This window comes from Bacillus rossius, chromosome 3 (genome assembly GCF_032445375.1).
Source record: "Bacillus rossius redtenbacheri isolate Brsri chromosome 3, Brsri_v3, whole genome shotgun sequence".
NCBI lineage: Eukaryota > Metazoa > Arthropoda > Insecta > Phasmatodea > Bacillidae > Bacillus > Bacillus rossius.
Window position 1 is genome coordinate 88,797,621 of NC_086332.1, and position 21,471 is coordinate 88,819,091.

The window sequence follows — 21,471 nt, forward strand, 5'->3', positions numbered from 1 at the left end:
AACTAGCATATATCATGCTACGATGCTACGCTATGTACCTATCCCCCGCCTCCTTTGTCATCTTCCCATTCGACCAATGGTGTATGCGTTGGAGTGGCGTCGCCGCTGATGCACTCTCCTCTTCTACTGGTTCCCCCACCATGTACCTAACTGTTCCCCTCATGCAATCAGAATTTTCATAATGCTTGAAAATTGTAGCCCCCTCTGCAGAGAAGTTTCACTTCAAAAAAATTGCTTTACCCTAAATAGTTCTAAGACTTATTTTTCTTGTTAGTAAAGGATTTTACAGTAGGGTTCATGTTCAATGTTAACTTTACGAAGACGTTTTCTTAAAATTTGAAACGTACAGGGAATGATTAGGGATCCCAATAAGTTCCAATCTCCACCAAGAACACAGTGGAAAGGAAAAACAGTGGGAAAGAACGAATAGGCCTGTGCTGGATGGAATAGGCTAAAGGAAGGTGGGTCCCATGTTAGCGTAGAGTGAAAGACAAAGGTTCTGATCAATCACCATACATTTATAATAATTGTAATTCAAAGTTACAGAGTAGTGGGTCCAACAATAGGAATATTAAAATTTTTTTAGAAATGCAGCATAGTTACAATTACAGTGTGATAACATTCAGGATTTAGTGATGACCTGATAATGAAAAAACTCTTATTTCGATACAGGTTCCAATAATTAATATTTTACCAATCTGATACCTGATAATGGATAATCAATATTTTTTGTGGTTTTAAAATAATAGTACTTTGTCAGTAAAATTCTCTATTTGTAACATTTTAATGTTACCACTAAAAGCTCTCCAACTGAAAATTTTTATTGGACTGCACATTTATATTAAATAGCTGTTTCGGACAAAGTTTATCAGTAGTATCTGTAATCATTTCTCACCATGCATTTCTACTTACAGAAAAATTGGACGTGAATGGTACAGATGAAGATAGGTAAAAATTCTTCAGAACACTATATTTCTTAGTAATTATTCTTAAAAATAACATTCTTAAGAACAGTACAAGAAATAAAACCTACATATGCCATTGGTAAACTTAATAATAAAAAACAGCCTCTTACTAACCAAGAAACCCTTCTTGACATTTACAAGGAGATGTGCTTCAGGTCATTCCGTGTTAAGTCAACCAATGATCTGACTTTGATATCTCAGATTTCCATGATATTTGGTACTAAAACAGTGTTCTTAAGAAGTACATTAAAAATATGTATTATTTACATTTTTAGAGTGAATAGTTATTTTTTTAATAAATTATTTAATATGAATAAATACTGATATTTTTGGTCAACTTTGATTCACTAAACTGGCTGTGTATTTTTAACCATTATACCTAGAAAGTAGAGGTGGAGGGAAATGGCACTTTTACTTCAGGATTGGGAGTAACATCATAAAAATTGTTTAACTTGATATATGAAAAATAATATTTATTATTAAAATGTGCATATTGGCTTCTATATTAAACTATACTATAGTACATGAGTTCTAAGAAAATTCTTTGTAATACATCAGTACTTGTAATTGCACATGTTTTATCTACATCATTGCTTGGAAGTTGGTTAGAAATGCAATATGAACTCTGGAGGGCTTATTTAAGGTGGTACAAGGTACCCTACAATATCCGTGGTGGAGTAGCAGTGGGGACTGTGTGTTGCAGAGCTGGTGCTGAACTACTTGCTGTTCTGCCTGCAGCAGCCTCAGTTCGCCTCTGCAGCGGCCAACTCTCTGCAGAGCATCTGTAGCGCGTGCCGCAGCCACATGGCCGTGCACTTCACCGGCCTTGTGCACATCATTCAGTCCCTCGACACCTTCAAGATATCGAATGAGGCTGCCATTGGACTGCTCAAAGGTACTTAACTCCTCTTGATTCCAGTGCACCAATGTTTCAGTTTCTAATTTCTTTATCGTAATCTCTGCATCGAACTTTTTGGCAAGTTCTTCCCTTGAATAAAATGCTTCACTTGTCAGTGTTCAGAGCGTTTACTACTTAGCCCAAAGCGGTCATTTAAAGTTATAACACTATAATTAAAGTCATCTACCTTTTTCTAATGCCAAAAATGTTTACATCCCAAAGACATGGCAATTTCACGGTCCATTTTTGTCATGAAAACTAGTGTAGAGAACAATTACCATTAAATCACCACATGGTTTACTTCGTACTCCTACTAAAGCAAAATGCAAGGGAGTGCAGCCTGTTTAGTTTGCATCTTTCCGACCATATACCTTTCGTCTGTGAGATGAGAAAATATGTGCCGTTGTGTTTGTGTACCTATTAATTGAAGTGAAGATTAGTCTTAAGTGGCAGATATAGGTAAAATAATTTAATTATACATGCACATGTGTCCTAGACAAGCGTCAAATTATGAATACCTTTAAGGTGAGTCAGGTCACAAAGTCTACAAGACAGGGCTGTTTCTTTCTAAGTTTGAAAAGATATATTTTGTAAAACAGTTTTGAAAACTGTCAAAAGTATGTAGCATTTTATGAAGACTATCTTTACAATTGAATAAAATTTAACACTTATTTAGCTGAAAAAAAAGCATCTACAGTGGAACCCCTGAATTACACTTTTCAAGGGGAAAACTGAAAATGGTGTTATTCGGGGGAAAGTGTAATTAAGGGGAAAACAAATTTTACTAAAAACTTCATGAAGATATGTATAATTCTTCAAGTCAAAGCTTGCTGTAATAAAGTTTTACAATAACTATAGGTATTATTTTTGTTTGCAATTAACTTGAGTAGTTAATGGCAATCTCAAAATTTAAGTAAAAATATGTTATAGGCCTAACATTTAAAACTTACCGGTCTCATTGGCATTAAATATGTCCTTAGGGTGATAACCCTTCAACACATCTGGCAAAGTATTTTTCCAGTGTTCAACTGTTTCCAGATCAACACTTTTGCTTTCACCGCAAACAGTATGGTACACAACATTATATCTCTTTTTGAACTGAAAATCCAACCATTTGAGGGGGTAAACTCAATGCCTAAGCGATCCACAATCTGCGTTGCTTTCTCGCGAATCAACCTGCCATCCACTGGAATGTTTGCTGCCCGTGTAGCATCAAACCACTCCTTAACTAAGCCGTCCAGTTCTTGGTATTTGGACACCTTCACAGTTTTTTTTTTTTTTTTTTTTTTTGCCATTGGTCCACTTTGTTCTGCGGCATTTTCAATGGATGTTCGATTACGAACAATTGTGTTTAATGTATACACGGTAATATCCAATGCCTTGGCTAAGGCCACACGCGATCCAACGTGGTTATCAAACTGCCTCAAAATATTAAATTTTTGCTCAACTGTTAAAAGCGTTTCTTTCACGACCACTCGCCATTGCACAAATATTGCGTAAATTTAATCACAAATGTGAATAAATAATCTGTAGAACGTGTCAATAAAGCGTGAAAATGTACGTCAAGGTAAACGAAAATAAAGCCCAGAATCATGGTACCTAACCAACACACGAACACAGCGGTTCGCAGTAGTGTTGCCAACATTTGCCAAGGAGCGAGAAACTGTACATGTGCTACGTGGACGTGTTCCTTTCGCTACATGGAACGATCTGAAGAACGAAAAAAATTTGTAACAATAAAAGCACCTCAATTTCCATTTGCGACGTAGTGCACAACATGCATGTACGTAACGGAACGATACACTGCTCGAGGAATCGATAGAATCAAAATGGAATATGTATTCTTTCTACAGTTGCAGTTGGCAACACGTAACAACAAGCGCTTTATTCGATGACAACAACGGTGTACAGTAGAATCTCGTTATAGCGAGCACGGTAATAGCGAGAACACGGCTATAACGAGGTATTTTTGAGGAATTTACGGCGTGATCGCTTGAAGCGCGCTTTTGTGTCTGCTTTATCTCCACCCATCTCGCTCGCCACTAGACATCTTGCCGTTGACGCCTGTCACATTCTTCAGCCGTGCAGTCGCCACCTAAGTGCGTGGCTTTAAAAATAGAATCCCATCCTTTCTTTCTTTTATCAAACTTCCGTTAGTTATCTGTGCCGTGTGTAGACAAAGTTTGAGATTGGAACAGAAACAATGTAAGAAAGTATTTTTTTACAAATTAGAAATATGTATGTTTTTGTTTTTATAATCGCGTATATTTTCACGTTTTTTTTTGTTATCTTAAAAGAGATAATATTAAAAAGCCGCTCTAATGAGATTTAATTGTTTCTTGGTTAACAAAAACTATTAATTGTTTATATTCTATTTATTATTATTTACGCGACGTCATACTGCACGCATACGCAATAAGACTGGATTCGTTGCTGTAACATAACATAACAAATTATGCGGTATCAGAAGTAACGAGTAACGTAACAATAGTAACGAGTACTAATTGTTATATTAACGAATACATACGGGTACACATTTTTTCGTTACTTTTACATTTCTAGTAGGCACTACCGTATTTATTTCCGAATCGGTAGGACAGTTTTCTTGTAACTTTTGTTTCGGTCAGTTGTTGGGGTATTTGTCCGGGAAAGGGGTGGTGTTGGTTTGAGTTTAATCCCAAATTTATTTTCTAAAAAAGTTGACAGGTTTCTTTAAATGAAAAAAAGTATAGTTTTCCAGCGACTATTTCGTTTGAGGCGTACGTGCGTTGCCGCAGCCGCACTCCTGCTTTTTTGTAAGGAATTAAATAGTCGCGCTACACTAGCACCACCTGTTAGCAACATCCCGAACCAACATGGCCGCCAGCAGACAGCCCGCGTCGGCAATAGATAGCAGGACAATGCTGCGTCAGCCGCGGGCTGAGATGCTATTCTTACGTGGCGTGGTAGGGTATTCTGGTTATTTTGACGCAATCGGTGATCGCATCCGTACTTATGGTGTATCGTTTTAAAGAGAATTCACACATCTGCTCACAGAAATTAAGATTTCGTTAATATAACCTGTTATTTTCCAATTATACAGGTTTAAACACAATTTTTATGCTATTTTCGGTTTATTTTTATTTTTTTGGGGCCAAAATCTGTCCAATTCGGTTATAGCGAGGATCAAACCCGGAACCGTGACACCTCGCCATAACGGGACTCTAGTGTATATCACGAGAAGGCATTTGATTTTACCGTGTGATTAGCGGGAATGTAATGTATTGTAAACATAGGACAAATGGCAGGACCAGCAAAAAATGATTTGACGGGAAAACGCTATTCGCGGGAACGTAATTGCTGGGTTCCACTGTATTTAGAAAGTTAGCTAAAATAGAATCTTTATCAATATGCTAATTTTTCCAGCCCCTAGCCATCAGATGTTTCAGAATTATATGGTTATTTGTGTTTTGCCGGTATTTTAACAGCTTGCTGTGTTTTAATGATAAATGCTACATATTTGTAGCTGCTGGCAACTGCTATAACGTGGTTTTTCTCTCTCATTCGTCATTCATTGTTTTTCATATGCTTATTGGTAGGGTCAATATTATATGGTGAATTGCGATAAAGCCAAAATAACACTGAAAAGCATATCAATACACCATATAACACTAAAATGCAAGTTAACACACCATAAAGCACCAAAATGCAACAAAATTATCATGAATTTCATCAGCATATTTAATCAAAACTCTAACTCAGATTACAAACACCTAATGTTTTAATATATTAAATTTAAAGAATGTAAATTATTTAGCATGGAGTCAGTATCAAAATGTATGTATTAAATAGATTGGAATATTTGTGCTCTTTTTGGGTACTGCAACTATTATTAGAATTTTTTTTTTTTTTTTTTTACACTACACCATTGGTACATTTCTCAAAAGCAAGTATTGGTGCTTGCTGATTTACAGGGTACCCATAATTATGTATATGATGTACAAAAAGTTTCGATATGGCAACACTATGTAGTCTGAGAGAGGGGATAACAGACACTGGACTTAGAACCGTTAGTGTATCCCAGACAGGATGGCGGAGGTTTTGGAACACATCATTTGGACAGATGAGGCCAAATTTTATGTTTTGGGAAATGTTAACTTGCACAATGGCATGTACTGGAGGGAAGAAAATCCTTCTTTAAATATCAGTATGCATGACAAAAGTCCTGGTGTCATTATTTGGGGTTGTCTTTTATGGTGGTTTGATTACTGGAAAATATTACCTTAAATTACTTACAGACACTGTGTATCCTTTACTGTCTGCGCGATCTGACATTAATGACCTGTGGTGGCAGCAAGATGGAGCACCGATACACTATGCCATACCATTGCGAGAGTTGCTGAATGAAACATTCCCAAACTGCTGGATCGGTCGACATGGGTCTGTAGAGTGGCCAGCTCGATCTTCCTATTTGACACCACCTGACTTTTTCTTTTGGGGTGTTTTAAAGGACAAATGTATATCATCACATACGTAATTTGGCTGAACTACTGGAAGCTATCACAGAAGAGTTTATTATGATACCAACACAGCTGCTTGTGACAACGTTTCTCTTCTCTCCAGGTGTGTATCGATTTTTATGTTACATTGATGGACCATGCCATGGAAAACGGAGATTAAAATTCTTTTAAGGAAAGGTATGAGAGTAATGTGTTTATGTTCAATTTTATATTCAAGTTATGTTGCTAGTTTCTTTACCACAGTATTTGAAACAACATATACATAATTATGGGCCATCAACCATCATATATTTTTATTCTTCCCAGTAGTTAGACATGCTTATTACAAATCATTATATTGTAACAGTGCATCATGTATCAGTTAAACTGACATTTGTTTTTATGAAGTGTCATCGAACAAGTAAGTGTTGTATTTGTTGAAAATTGTGCTGTCTGTATGAATAAACAGAGTTCTTAAAATAAAAAAAACAATAACACCAAAATCTCTTGATTGAAAAACGAAATTGTCCTAAAAATAAAAACCATAAAATCTTGTCTCTAGTAATTGGTAATTTTTGGAAAGCTGTTAGTTTGGTAGGTGTGCATTGTGTTGTGTTGTTTTCAGGTGTGTCTCTTATTTTGGCCCGCATGCCAGCCGAACAGCTCCAGCAAGCAATGAAGGAGATTTGCTTGGTGCAAATCAAGCCACTCTGTGAGCTGGTTGAGGTAAGAACTGAGAATGAGTGAAATTCTTTCACTTTTCGTCAACGTGAAAGTCATTGCACATAGATTGAGGCAAGAAGACAGCACAAGTAAAAAAAATAAATAATTTTGTAAATTCCTCGAGTAAAAATTGAAGTGAAACTTCTTTGGGCGCGATGGGAGTAAAATGTCAAGGCCTAATTTTAATGCTATGTTTTCGTGAAACGTTGCTGACGTAAAATAACGGAGACTAGGTTGTGGACGGTGCAGAGAGCTTGTGGGGTCCCAATGCCCTAAGCGGGCTCCATGTGGTGGCGTGCAGCTCAGGTTGAAGCCTGCCATGGTGTAGAGATAGGCGGGTCGTGGCGGTAGGGAGCCGCCTGTGCCTGATGCCCCCGACTTGCTAGCATCTAGTAAGGAAGTATTTGGGCAGAGGTAAACACAACGGGGTTTGAGCTTATTTTGAAGTAATAATTTTGTTAATTCAGGTTTATTTAGAATATGGTATTTTTTCTCACTTTCTCTCTCTCTGTGGTTTTACCCCTTACAAGTTGTTGTTTGAATTGCCAAAGAAGTTCCACTTCTATCATGTGTACTGAATTACAAGTGCTCTTTTTTTTTTTTTGTGGTTTACTTAAAAAATTTAAGGTGAAAAATTTGGTAACTGATAGAAATTATTTCTCAAAGGGATTTCTCGGAGCAGGAAATGGAATGGAACCAGAAAAATACTTCACCATATATGTATTCTGGAAAATAAGACTCAATGTTTGGCCACAACTTCAAAAATTGTTAGTGTGCATTACTGTTATAGAATATATATATGTATATATATATGTTGTGTGTATATTGTGCTGTTACTATATTGGGCAATTAGTCTTAATGTGCGACTGATTGCCAAATGAAGCAATGCCCAACTACAATAGTATAAAATCACAAACCTTTATTTTCATACAAAATATATTAATGAAAATTTAAGTTGTCCTATTTGTCCATGTCTTTAACATAATGACAAAATTGTGTGTTACTTTTAACAGTAGCGCCAGTTTTACATGTAATTCATAATTATTATCTCTCTGATGTTATAAAAAGAAAGTGAAAATTTATTTTTTCACCCTCCATTTGCATGCCAAAAATCATCACATTTAGTTATAATAAAGAAATCAATAAATTAAAATGTTGGGTCTATTCTTAACCTACATAATGGGCAAATGCCAATCAAAGCCTTTTTTTTTCTTTTCATAAATATAGCTTTTGTGAGTGTGAACTTAACCGGGTTGACGACTGAGCCTTTGGTGGGTATTGTATCCAATCTTTTAAACTGAAGACAGTTTTATATTTTCTGTTGTGTTTTTTTCTTAACTAAATTTGTGATTTTTTTTCTTTATTATATAAGCATACATTTAAAGAAGAATCATAGATTTTGTGCTATGTTTGTATTCTTTCTCATATCTATCTTGGCACCAAAAACTGCTATGAAGTCTGTAAATGTTTTTGGTGGTCGAGTCGAGCTGAGTTCTGTAATGATACTGTTGAGTCCATCTCATGTAGTTTAAAGGTTTTCTTGTTATAGTTTTTGTGACAAGCTATGTGAAACAATTTTAAAAATCAAAACTGGTGTCTATAAGTTTTTTCTGATTACTGTCATTAAACATTAAAGTAGAATTCTACAGTGGGGAATCAAGGAAACTAAGCTTTTCTCTCAAAGTTCTAATCGATACACATGTTTGGCATAACAAATTATGAAAATGCCAGTAAGGATAATGAAGTTTTTAAGTACAGATAAAGTTGTCAGTTTCAGCTTTCCTTCAAATATTTCAAATAAGTTACAGGGTAGTGTATCTCTTCAATCTGTTAATGAATATAGTATGCTTTCCACTAGGGGTTTCTTTGCATAAACTCATGACAAAAATAAAGAAAAATATAAATTAAATTTGGAGTGAGTGAAAAAGAATGAATGAATATTTGCAGTTGATTACAATTAACACAAAAATTAAATGAACATAAACCACTAGCCCATCAACTCTTATCCATGCGATGATGATGACGTAAAAAATTAAAATTTGTAAGTTTGTTTTAGATATTAAATATTGCTGTCAACCTTTTAGCTAGCCAGTTAACTTTTATCTAAAAATACCTAAAATGCAGTTTTGGCTTATGAATGGTTTTGGAATGTTGATTTCAAAAGTGTTCAGATAAGAGGGAATGGATTTTACATGCACCATAAAATCATCATTAAACTACAACATCATTTTGTTTTGTTAAACTTACGTGTTAGCACAAATAACCTTTATAATGTTTTCAGGCAGTATGTAGTATAGGTAATATTTCATATATGTTTGGCAGGGTGACATTGAAATTGAAAAAGGAACGAAGACTGATCCTGCGCTTTGGCTGGACAGACTTGCAGCCATCTTCAGGAACACCAATCCCTCGGTGGACAACGGCCAGTTGCATCCGTGCCAACCTGTTATCACCGAGGTACCACTATAGTTTGATTATGCTTTTCAGGGATAAGCTCTCAAATAATGTGGTACTATATACAGTCAAACCTCTCTGAAACGACCCCTCACGGTTCCCAAGAATAGGTTCGTAATAGAGGGGGTGTCGTAATAGTCGTAATAGACGTTTTCCGAAATTTTCAGTTCATTTCACCCCCCCTCCCTTTTTTTCCCCCCCAAACCGCTACTCGCTAAGAAACCAGCCGTACAATGGCAGGATGCTGTCACTCACAATGCTAGATGGCTTTGCTTTAAACCCACTTCAACCTTCATGACAACTCCGTCGCCCAACAGGCCACTCTAAAGAAAATATGTCAATAGACAGTTTATTTTTACTGGTTAGTTTACCTGTACGTTTTCTGCTTGCCGTAGTTAAATCCACTAGAACCCCGATGTCACGAACCCTGGATTTAACGAAGCAGTGATTTTACGAATACATTCTCGGGAACCGTCAAAAAATGGGACATTTTGACCAAAATGTGAAAATCAGAAGGAAAAAAATTAAAAAAAAAAACGAAATGAAAGATCATTAAAAACTGTTAATTTTAACACATAGCGTATTTTTGTGTCAGCTTTAATACTTCCAATAATGTTCATGTAAGAATAACAAAAAAATAATGGGACATTTCCTTTAAATATACGGCAGCAGTAGCTTGTGCAACGTAAGTGGGAGCGCGGGAATATCGTCTAGACAGGCTGGCGGCAGCACAGGCGGCGGATGCATGACGTCATACGGCTTACCTCTCCTTCCCTTGCCCAGACTTCAAGGTTCATCCCTCCCAGGCATACAAACCATCGTGTCTCTCTCCCCCTCCTCCCTCATCGTCCTTTGGCATGTGAAACTGTCAACATCCTTCCTCCCCTTCTCCAAACTGCGTGCAACGAAAGCAAGGTTTGTATAGTCCATTTCTGGTAAAATGAAACATTTTTAAGGGCCCCCGCGATAGCCATTTACCGTTAATTGTTTTGATACAATTTGTTTGTTAGTTACACAACATTATTTCTGCTGGAAAATCACTGAAACTTTCAAAATTTCTTTAATGAAAAAATTTAGCAGGGCCGTAAAAGTATTCATTTTTGCCGCAAATGAATTATACTCGCCCTTCCTGCCGGACAACATTCTCGGCGCGTGACGCATGGCAACTACAGTCGTGTGCCGCGCACAGCCACGAAAAACCTACGCGATTTCCAAACTACACTAGATATCCGACTGGAGTCTGTTTACGAAAAGAATTTAAGAATTTGTTAATGCCCAACAGGTTCTATTGAGATAAAATGGCTAAAAGGCATGTTTTCGAAGTTTTAGGTGTAAAAAACCCGTTACAAATTTCTTGAAAGTATATAACGGTTTGTTATATACAAAAATAAAACAGTACAACGCCGATTGCAAATTTTGATGTTTTTATTATTTTTAAATAGAATGTTGCACAGACGATTCCAAACACTTTCAAAAGAGGTTACTCATTCAGTCCACATACATCTGCCCGTCGAAAAACTGCTGGTAGCTCGCATGATGAGAAATTACCGAAAAATAATAGCGTAGATGAAGTCCTTCAGTAATGTTTTACTGCAAGTACACGAAGATGGTGCGACCTCGAACAGGGCCGCACCCAGCGAAAACGAATCTAGCCCCGAGCCAAAACGCCTACGAAGGTGGCCGCAATTTCTAGTTAAGTTATACCCGAAACGAAATATATAAAAAATTAGGTTGATTTAATAATAGGCCTGGCTCCGACCACCAACGTGAAATTATCTCTTCGTAAATTACATTATAATTTAGCGAGAAGCCATCGAACGCGACCTACTCGTCCAGCGTTCGACAGACGACTGGTGATCTCATGAACTCGTCTCCTCCACGCAGGGAGTAGACGTCACATGACCTCACCGACCAATCACACGCACGCTTCTTTCACGCTTACAGATACAAGCCAATCATAGAACAAGTTACATTACATGAAAAAACCTTGTACACACAGAACTCTGGGCTTCCCCTGATCTGTCTCTTTTCAATTTCACCTCAAAATCGGGGAATCCCATTCTCGTTCTCTCTCCCACACCGTGAGACAGCAGTTATCACTCAGTTCCCATGCAGGGGGGGAATTACCGTCTTTATCTCGGTTGGCGGGGAAGCACTGTTCCTTTCTCACTTACACTTACAGGCCTCTCATGCCTCTCTTTCTAACCATCACACCAGCCCAGACACAGTCCCGTGATTTATAATTATATTACAACACGTTAATAAAAATTAAGAACAGCAATCATAATACAAATTACTTTACAAAAATTAAACTTATTGAGAAAAAACCTGAAAAAGTAGGCCTAAACATGCAAAAACCTAGTCCAGCGGCTCATTTGTGAATAAATACAAAAAAATAGTTATGATTTAAAATGTCTAATAAAATACAAAATACCTTCTTAAAAACATAGCAAGTGAAAAAATATCAACCCTAAAATATATAACAAACGGTAAAATATCATTAGAAAGACTTTTTAAGAAATATTTACATTCATGAAAATAGTTTAAAAGAAAAATTATTTAATTAGGAGGGCAGGGTCTGCAACATTACAAGTATCAGAGGGAAATGCATTACACCTTTATCTTTATTTTTCTGCCATATAATGTTACGGTCACTGCTCAAATTTCACAGTTATCTGACGGGAACGAGATGACTGCGCGCCAGTTCAGAGCCTTGCACTTAGAGGTTTTACCGCGCTAGAACTACCATTGAGCGTCGCTCTTATCATCCCGCTTCACTAACACACACGCTGACCAGACGGCGCCCTAAAGCTGATTAAAGGAAGCATGTAGAAATGCAAGGCAGGAAATTTTTCCAGCTTATCAACCAGGACCCGGGCAAGTCTTGACTATCAAGCTTTTCACATTAAAATATAAGAAACTTGTATTGTGTAATTTCGGTGTTATTTAGCGGTTTTTCTTAAAAAATTGCTTGAGCTGTAAAAATAAACATCGCTGCGGCAGTTAAAACAAGTCGAGGCGGGCGTGCATCCAGTCGGTCGCTGTGTATTGTCAACCGATAGTAATCAAAATCAAGAGAAATCCAGCAGGTAGCTTTGCCTTAACTGCGTACCACACTAGACACTCGCAAAAAGCTAAACGTAAACACGTTGCCACAAAAACCTTTATCTGCACCCTGCCGGCAAAGGGACGTGGAATGGGGGTTGTTAAGCGCTGACAGCGGTCGACAGGTAGCACTTGGCAAGAGAAACGCAGTAACAAGCTACTCACCACAAGAAACTTATTTTCTGTCTGATTTTCTTCGGATTTTCGGCAATTTTTTCACGGTTCCTCGAAATCTGGTTGTAATAGAGAGGTGGTCGCAATAAATGGGGTCGCATTAAAAAGGTTTTACTGTAGTTGTTGCAACTGTCCGTCAGAGGCTTCTAGCTCATAAATAGAAAAGTGCCATTTGAAAGTTTAACGTTTGTGTATTGTTAAGGTAAATTAAAATAAAATCCCGCTACATATTTTTACACACCACATCCACATGCATGCATGTGCAAGCACATTCCACATGACCATGCACATGCATCACTACCTTACTTTGCTGTACTAAACATACTAAACACCACAACTTCCCTAGGCAGTGTTACCAACAAAACATAACTGGAAACGTACATTACACTGTTTCATTCTTACAGGCAACACGTTCTCTCAGTCAAATATTTATGTAATTATGACTACTAGCTCTCTGATTCTACATAACTCCTCCCTGGATAAGGCATAAAAACACATCTGTTATTTCATTCTTACATCATTTGCAGATAAAACATTTTTGATGTGATTTTCAACATCTGTATGTTTAAAAGTCTATGACTTTCCAGCATTTCTTAATGGCCTCAAAAAGTTAAAAAAAGTATTAATGGGAGATGTAGGTCACTCAAAATATATTTTAACCAATAAGCATCACAAACTTCTTTGCATAGTGCTACATACTCTTGACTCAATGAGGTCATTAAAGCGCACTGATTTTGGATTAATATCTTATTCTTAGTAACCTGAATTATTCTTAATTACAATAAACTTCAAAAATAACGTGATTTATGATGTTTTGAAGATGAAATGTCTTTTACACAGGTTCATACCAAAATTGGCTCTCATTTTACGAATGTTACATTTTCACAACTTTCTCGGAAAAAATATCTTGAATATGATGGATCGTAGAGAAAAAAAAAAATGCATAACATAAACTGGTTGCAAATTTAATAATGAACAATAAAGTTCGTTACTAAATTTTTCGCACCTTTAACTGTTTTAATTTAATTGGCTGTTCTCCACATTCCTGCTGTCCGGCTATTTTTTACTTCCTCCGCTGGAACTCCAAGCCATTCAAACAGCTGTCAGCTATTTGAAGAGCTTAGTTGGAAAACTACTGTTATGCTTCGGGATCGTTCAAGTCGAGCCTTGGGTTGGTGGAGTTCTTTTTTATTCTTATTCACAACGGAAGACAAACATATTAAGCTTCATCATCACTCTCCCACACCATTGTTATATCCCTCCTTTGTTTTCAAATACAAAACAAATCAAAAAACACATCTGGCCACACCAACCTTCTCAATCTAAATTCTCTTGCACCACATCTTACTCTGCCCAATTTCCCAACACAAATAAAAATACCTTCCCGGTAAAAAAATAACACATCAAAAAACCCTTAGCCCGGGAGTGCAAACACTTTACACTACATACTCAGTCAATAAAATGCATCACTAATAACTTTTTTGATTGCCTCTTGAACCAGCATGGAAGTCAAATTTACTATGTGATATGGTAAATATGTACTGTATAAAAGAACATTGTATGGCAGGTATGATGAGACTAGAGTTAAAAAATTCAGTTTTCCTAGATTTGGAGTTTTGGCATTGTGCAGCGTATGTCAACCACATATTTGACATGATTTTTTTTTTGCTAATTTTTATTATTTAGTTGGTTAGATTGTTTTAAAGATTTTAAATAGTAGCATGTCAGTTTAAAAAAAAAAAAATTGTAGGGTTTGCTGGCTTGGATTGTTGTTGTAAAAACGCTTCATTTGTTGTTTAGTCCGGTCACAGCCTTAGAACACTGTCACTCTCCAACTGTGAATTGAAGCCAGCACAGAGGGTGGTTATGGTTGCAGATATGGCCAATACTCTCCAACGTGTGCAGCAAGTTCCAGAATGACCACAGGGTGATGGAGCGGTGTTGTCGCTGCCTGAGGTTCGCTGTCCGCTGCGTGGGCAAGCAGTCCGCACACCTCCTCGCACCCCTCGTCAAGCAGGTCAGTCCAGCCCTCGTTTGTTAGAGGTGTGGCTTGGCATTCACTCCCCAAGGCTCAAGCCCCCCCAAAACCATCTGGGTCCACCCCTGACAAATCTCAAATAAAATAAAATAATATCCTACTTTCTTAGTACTACACTACCTGCAATTACAATTTTCATCAATTATACTTACTAATCCATTTTAAGTAGGTAGTTATAGTATGTTTTTAAATTTTAAATTTGTATAAGATGGTCCTCAGCTGGGTCAAGCCCCTCCCAAACCAAAATCCTAGATCTACCACTGCTCTCAAGAGATTGGCTCAGAAATTTAAATACTACTGTTTTAAAAGCAAGTTGTATTTTTAAATTATTTGACAACTTGAATACTTATTCATTTTGTATATTTATTATGGGCAGATGATGTTTTGAAAATTGATTTGTAAATTTGTAACTAATCGTGAATCAGTTATAAAAACCATACTGACTCACCCTAATTGGTTGTGAAACAAAAGAAAATTATTTAAATATATAATAATAAATAAATAATAATATATAATATATAATATATAATAATAATTAATATTTAAATAAATAATTTAAGCTTTATTTTACTTTTAGAATGCCATCTGTTCAGCTGCAAATGACAATAATCTGAATTCTTTTGTTTCTCAGGCAGGTACCAAGATAGTAGTTTTCTATTTCACACGTTGGTTCTCCAATTTCTGTTGTAGTAAAATGTTAATTCTTGTAAGTAGGTTCTGTAAAACTCTCGTAAGAAAATAATTGTATTACACTACTGTTTCAAACCCCAAACCACAACATATCAGACCCTTAACTTCATTCAAACTTGTGTTCACTCAAGATCTCAACAGGATGTACAACATAAATTATATTTAAGGTTAACAAGACAGAAAAAAATGAACACAAATGCTATAATACTGAATGCTTAGGGCCCCCTGAAAGTGGTAAATAAAATTTTCAGATTTCGTCATTAAAAATTACCAAAAGCGGTGTTAAAATTCACTTTAAAACACAAAAGCGGTGCTAAAATTCACTTAAAAACACAAAAGCGGTACTAAAAACTAAAAAAAAAAAGCGTGTGTTACTGTAAATATATCTAAAATTATTTAAGTGAAATAATTTTACTTGAACCTACTCATTACTGAATACCCTAAACAAATAGGTTACATATATTTATATGACAATACTTTTGATTTAGACACTGATTATTAGTTTGTTCCCATAAACTAATCTGGAAAACTATTAATCCCTTTAACAAAATCGAGGACGCACCACAACGCCGAAATGCCAAATTGATCACGACAGCTAGAAAACTGCTGTGTACCACAACGCCGAAAAATGTCATTACAGGGCTGCCACAAAGGTTGGGTTAGGTTAGACTAGGTTAGGTTAGGCTAGGCTAGGCTAGGCTAGGCTAGGTAAGGTAAGTAAGGTAAGGTTAGGTTTGATTGTGGTATTTCGGCGTTAAAGTACATTTAAGAAACACACACAAATTCATTCAGTTGTTATTTCGGCTTTGTGGTTAATTTTGACATTCGGCGTTATGGTATTTCCGCGTTGTTGTAACGACCCAACAAAATCTATAAAAACTGTTGGCCAGCTAATCATCGTCACACCATTCGAAAATTAATGTTTGTTTACATTTTTCCACTTTTTGGCGCGATTTAATCTGCTTGATACTACGACGCTGTTCCAACTATATGCCAGCGCCCCCGGCTGACGTGATGTGGCCACTCACGTAAGGCTGTTCCAAACACCGTTCGCTCAATCATCTGCTTGCTTTTGTATTTATCCGGTGTCGCTGTTCCAAGCTGACGTCAGTGCCCTGAGCGGTGTACGTACGCTTTAAAACTTCGCCTGTTTGTCTTATCTATCCAAACATTATGCCGGAAAGGAAAATAAACGCGGTAGTTTTGCGTATTTTTACAGAATATTTTTGGGTTTAACATTATAACGTGAGCGTGTGTAAGCTTTTGTATGCTTTAGTGCATTTATGATTAATGTTCGGCGGCCATGTTGCGGTGTTTGTTTACCATTGACGAGACACGTCTTTTAACCAGTATTTAAATTTCGCGTAAAAACACTGCGATTTCGCGTTTTAATACAAAATTTCGTGTAAAAACAAAGTGTTATGGCGATTTCGCGTAAAAACTGTATTTAACGATGATTTCGCGTTTATCGTCCTTTAATCGCAATCGCAAAAAGAACAGGCCCCTATGAATGCTATATAAATTGAATCACCTTTTGCTAACAAGATACAAGGTCAGTTTTTAAGTAAACTTACACAAAGCTATTTGTGTACATTAGCACTTCAATAAAAAAGATTTATTTTATATGGCTATATGTTAAATTGGACAACATTTATGACTAGAATAAGACTTCTGCTGCTTAGTATACAACATAAGAAATGTGGCCTAAACTCATGTGTATGATTATAAACATAAATTTGTATACAGTCAAACCTCTCTGAAACGACCCCTCACAGTTCCCAGGAATAGGGTCGTAATAGAAGGGGGGTCGTAATAGATGTTTTCCGAAATTTTAGTTTATTTCAAAACCCCCCCCTCCCATCCCAATTCCCAAGCCGCTACTCGCTAAGAAACCAGCAGGATGCCGTCACTCACAAAGCTAGACGGCTTTGCTTTAAACACACTTCAACCTTCATGACAAGTCCGTCGACATACAGGCCACCTCTAAATAAAATATGTCAAAAGACATTTCAATTTTACTGGTTAGTTTACATGTACGTTTTCTGCTTGCCTTAGTTAAATACACTAGAACCCCGATGTCACGAACCCCGGATTTAACGAAGCAGTGATTTTACGAATACATTCTCAGGAACCGTCAAAAAATTGGACATTTTGACCAAAATGTGAAAATCAGAAAAAAAATAAAAACGAAATGAAAGATCATTAAAATCTGTTAATTTTAACACGCAGCATATTTTTGTGTCAGCTTTAATACTTCCAGTAATGTTCATGTAAGAATAACAAAAAAAATAATGGGACATTTCCTTTAAAAATATGGCATCTGTAGGTTCTGCAACGCGAGTGGGCACACATGAAGCTAGCCCGGTTGGCTGGCGGCAGCGGCTGCATGACGTATAAGTTCACCCCTCCCTCCTCTCGGTAACATTCTTCAAGGCTAGCTCATCCCTCCCAGACACACAAACCATCTAGTGTCCTCCCTTATATCACCCCAACTTCGCTCCCCTTTGAAAAACCTTCAGTGAGAAAATGCTCTTTTCACCCTCCCTTCTCCCGTAAAATTGGGCTATTATGAATGGGGTACTAAAGCGGTGAGGGAGGGGTCAAAATATGTCACTTTTCACACCAAGTTCGAGTTCAGTCATCTCTGGCAAGGAATTTACAAGCTTTCAAACTTAAATATAAATGTATTTTAATAGCAAGGGTCCTATGAAAAGGAATATACTGAATAAAATCAAACTGCTGTCACCAAACAAAGCATAAAACGGCCAAATGCGTGGTCGCTTCGTTATTGCTCGCGCGAGAGGTGAGACGTGGAATGTTAGAAGAAAGATAAATGCGGGGTAGACAGACGGCAGCCAGTGTGTTTCCTGCGTGGGGAATAAGTGGCGTAGCCTTTTTTTTTATGCTGGGTGAAGCGACCTTTTTCTATCAACCCACGGGAAAAGATAATTGCTTGAGCTGTCAAAATAAACATGGCTGCGGCAGTTAAAACACGTCGAGGCGGGCGTGCATCCAGTCGGTCGCTGTGTATTGTCAACCGATAGTAATCAAAAAATCAAAATCAAGAGAAATCCAGCAGGTAGCTTTCTTTGCCTTAACTGCGTACCACACTAGACAGTCACATAAAGCTAAACGTAATCACGTTGCCACAAAAACCTTTATCTGCACCCTGCCGGCAAAGGGACGTGGAATGGGGGTTGTTAAGCGCTGACAGCTGTCGACAGGAAGTGGTATCTATTTTTAGATATGCGCTGCCTACGGCAGTACAGCTCTCGGCAAGAGAAACGCAGTAACACGCTACACACCACAAGAAACTTATTTTCTGTACTATTTTCTTCGGATTTTTGGAAATTTTTTCACGGTTCCTCGAAATCGGGTTGTAATAGAGAGGTGGTCGCAATAAATGGGGTCGCAACAAAAAGGTTTTACTGTACATGTAGAAATTTACAGGCTCATGTAGGAGTGCCTAGTTTTTTATGCAACTGCGTACGATAAATTTGATGTTTTAAATAAATGCATTCCACAGAAAATTGTTAAATAAAAAACAGCAAAGGTTACATAATTGAAATTAGAAAACGAATCGCGCAGCGATTATGAAAATTGCATGAAACATAGGCTGAAATAAGTGACCTCCAGCAAGTTTATCATTTTAGTAAACCGTCATTTCTATGAAAAATATTTTTATAAATATTCAATAATATTAAAATTTAGGTTTTTTATATTTTTTACATTATTTTTTTATTTTTCACAATAAACATTTCAATTGTTATTTGATTATAAATATTACTGCTCTCTATGAAATTACAAAAGAATTAGTTCTGTCTAATAGCACTATCTATTGTGCTAATTAAAAATTGACTTGAGGATATAGTAATGACCTGTTTGAGTTGCCACCCACTAGTAGTTGTTTATTGAAACAAAATAAAATCCGTTGTTAAGATAATTAAAGGATCAACATAACTACATATTATATTTACTCAAATGAACTGTGCCTTGTAATAAGCCTTAACATCTCTAATATTTATATCTTACCTAGGGGTAGGCAAAATTCACATTTGCGATAAAACAATTTTTTACGCGAATTTTGACATTTTAAAGCGAATAATCATGAATTCGCAATAAAATAATTTTTACTTGAATTTTAACATTTTAAAACTAATAAACCCGATATCCACATTATAGGATACTATTTTTACGTGAATCTTAACATTTGAAAACAAATAAACCCGTTATAAATAACTATTTTATTAAACTATGTTAAAAATACGTACTTCTGACGAAGTCCGTAACGTAGGCCTAACCTGGTGCAGAATTAGTAAACACAACACGGCCGTCATAATTCAACTAGGAGTACGATGCACTGCTTCCTCTCACACGCGAACATGTGATGATGTTTCTAGTATTTATGGTAAGAAAAACTGTGTAAACATGTATAGAGGCGAAATTGAATGTTTTGAATAACTTGAACGATGTAAGCAAAGACGTGAGTATAGTTTGATACACTTGTACACAAAACATCAAACAAATACGCAGTAGCTACACAACATGTCGTTACTCGCTGAGCTCACACACTGATGCAAACAGCAGCAGCAGTGCAGCTGGCAGCCAGTAGGCTGCACGCGCAGTCACGCTCACGCACACTCACACGAAGTCACAACAAAACAAAGCTGTTTACGGCCGTGCCCACGCGTGGTTGAATACGACAAACTTGTAAACGGTATGAATTGAACTTGCGTGGCGTGGTAGTTGTGCTCTACATACTTATCCGAAGTAATAAATATTTTTAACAAAATTGCGTTAATTTACTGTAATTACTTTTGTTCACAAAAATGCCAAAACCTGTAGTGACTGCCAAACAATGGGCCGGAGAGTTTTCACAACACAGTTTGTATGCAAGCGATGAAAAAACCATTTTCTGTCGTTTTTGTAATGTGTCTGTGACATGGGACCGCAAAGACTCGTGTGCGAAGCATATAGGCAGTGAAAAACATAAGAAACGGGCAAAAGAAAGTGTTGCTGAGCAAAGTGTAAAACGACAGTGTTCGATATAGGCATCTTTCAGTAACATCACATAGAAGACAGATTTCAAGACTAACTTCATCAAGGACACCACAGAGGCTTTCATTAAAGCAAATATACCTTTACAAAAACTTGATAATCCCAACATTAAGAAATGGCTCGATAAGTACATAGAAGGAGCTGGTAATTTGCCGAATGCACGTACTTTGAGAGAAAAATGCGTGGAAGACTTGGCACACCAGCAAGTAGAAGACCTAAAGAGAGTCCTGAAAGAGAAACTAGTGGATGTGTTTTGTGATGAAACGACATATTGTATGGGAATATGTGTGTTGTGTTTGTTGTTTTATTTCGTTTTTTTGTTGATGATTTTGATAAGCCACAAATTGTTGTGGGTGGTTTACATTTTTTAGCTGTAGCTAATGCAACTACGTGCACAAGAGCAATTGTTGATTCCTTGCATAAGTACGACATCAATATGACAATGTGAGATCCTTAGTTACAGACTCTGCAAAGTACATGGTCAAGTGCAGCAAAGCTTTGGAAATCATTGTTGGCGATCATTTACAGTATGTACAGTGCTGGCCACATAAACTCAATCTTGTTGGTGGGGTGTGGATCAAAGAACTGTCCGAGCTGAATCTTACAGTTGTTAAGGTAAAGAACATTTTTTTGAATACTAGGAAGAGGCGGCACCTGTACGCAAGTTTCCTGGAAGAGAAGTACGGAGAGAATAGACCTTTGTTCCCCATTCCTGTAATTACTAGGTGGAACTCTTGGTTCACATCTGTGTTTTACCTTGCAGATTATTTGCTTGATATTGCTGACTTCTGCCAAAAAGACGAGATCAAAGCGCTTCAGAATGCTGGTGTAGAATACTTCAGTGCCATCAGCAAACAGCATCTGACAGCTGTTCATGTACAAGCAATT

The 21,471-nt window shown here is 36.9% G+C and overlaps 1 protein-coding gene across 1 annotated transcript in view; it reads left to right on the forward strand.

The window, feature by feature from the left end:
- Window positions 1-21,471, forward strand: part of LOC134531016 (transportin-3) — a 110,057-nt gene that overhangs the window by 57,576 nt on the left and 31,010 nt on the right. Inside the window, exons 10-13 of the mRNA XM_063366455.1 lie at window positions 1,669-1,860; window positions 6,967-7,067; window positions 9,387-9,521; window positions 14,674-14,814. Of these exons, the coding sequence (XP_063222525.1) occupies window positions 1,669-1,860; window positions 6,967-7,067; window positions 9,387-9,521; window positions 14,674-14,814 (569 nt within the window). The remainder of the gene's footprint in view (window positions 1-1,668; window positions 1,861-6,966; window positions 7,068-9,386; window positions 9,522-14,673; window positions 14,815-21,471) is intronic.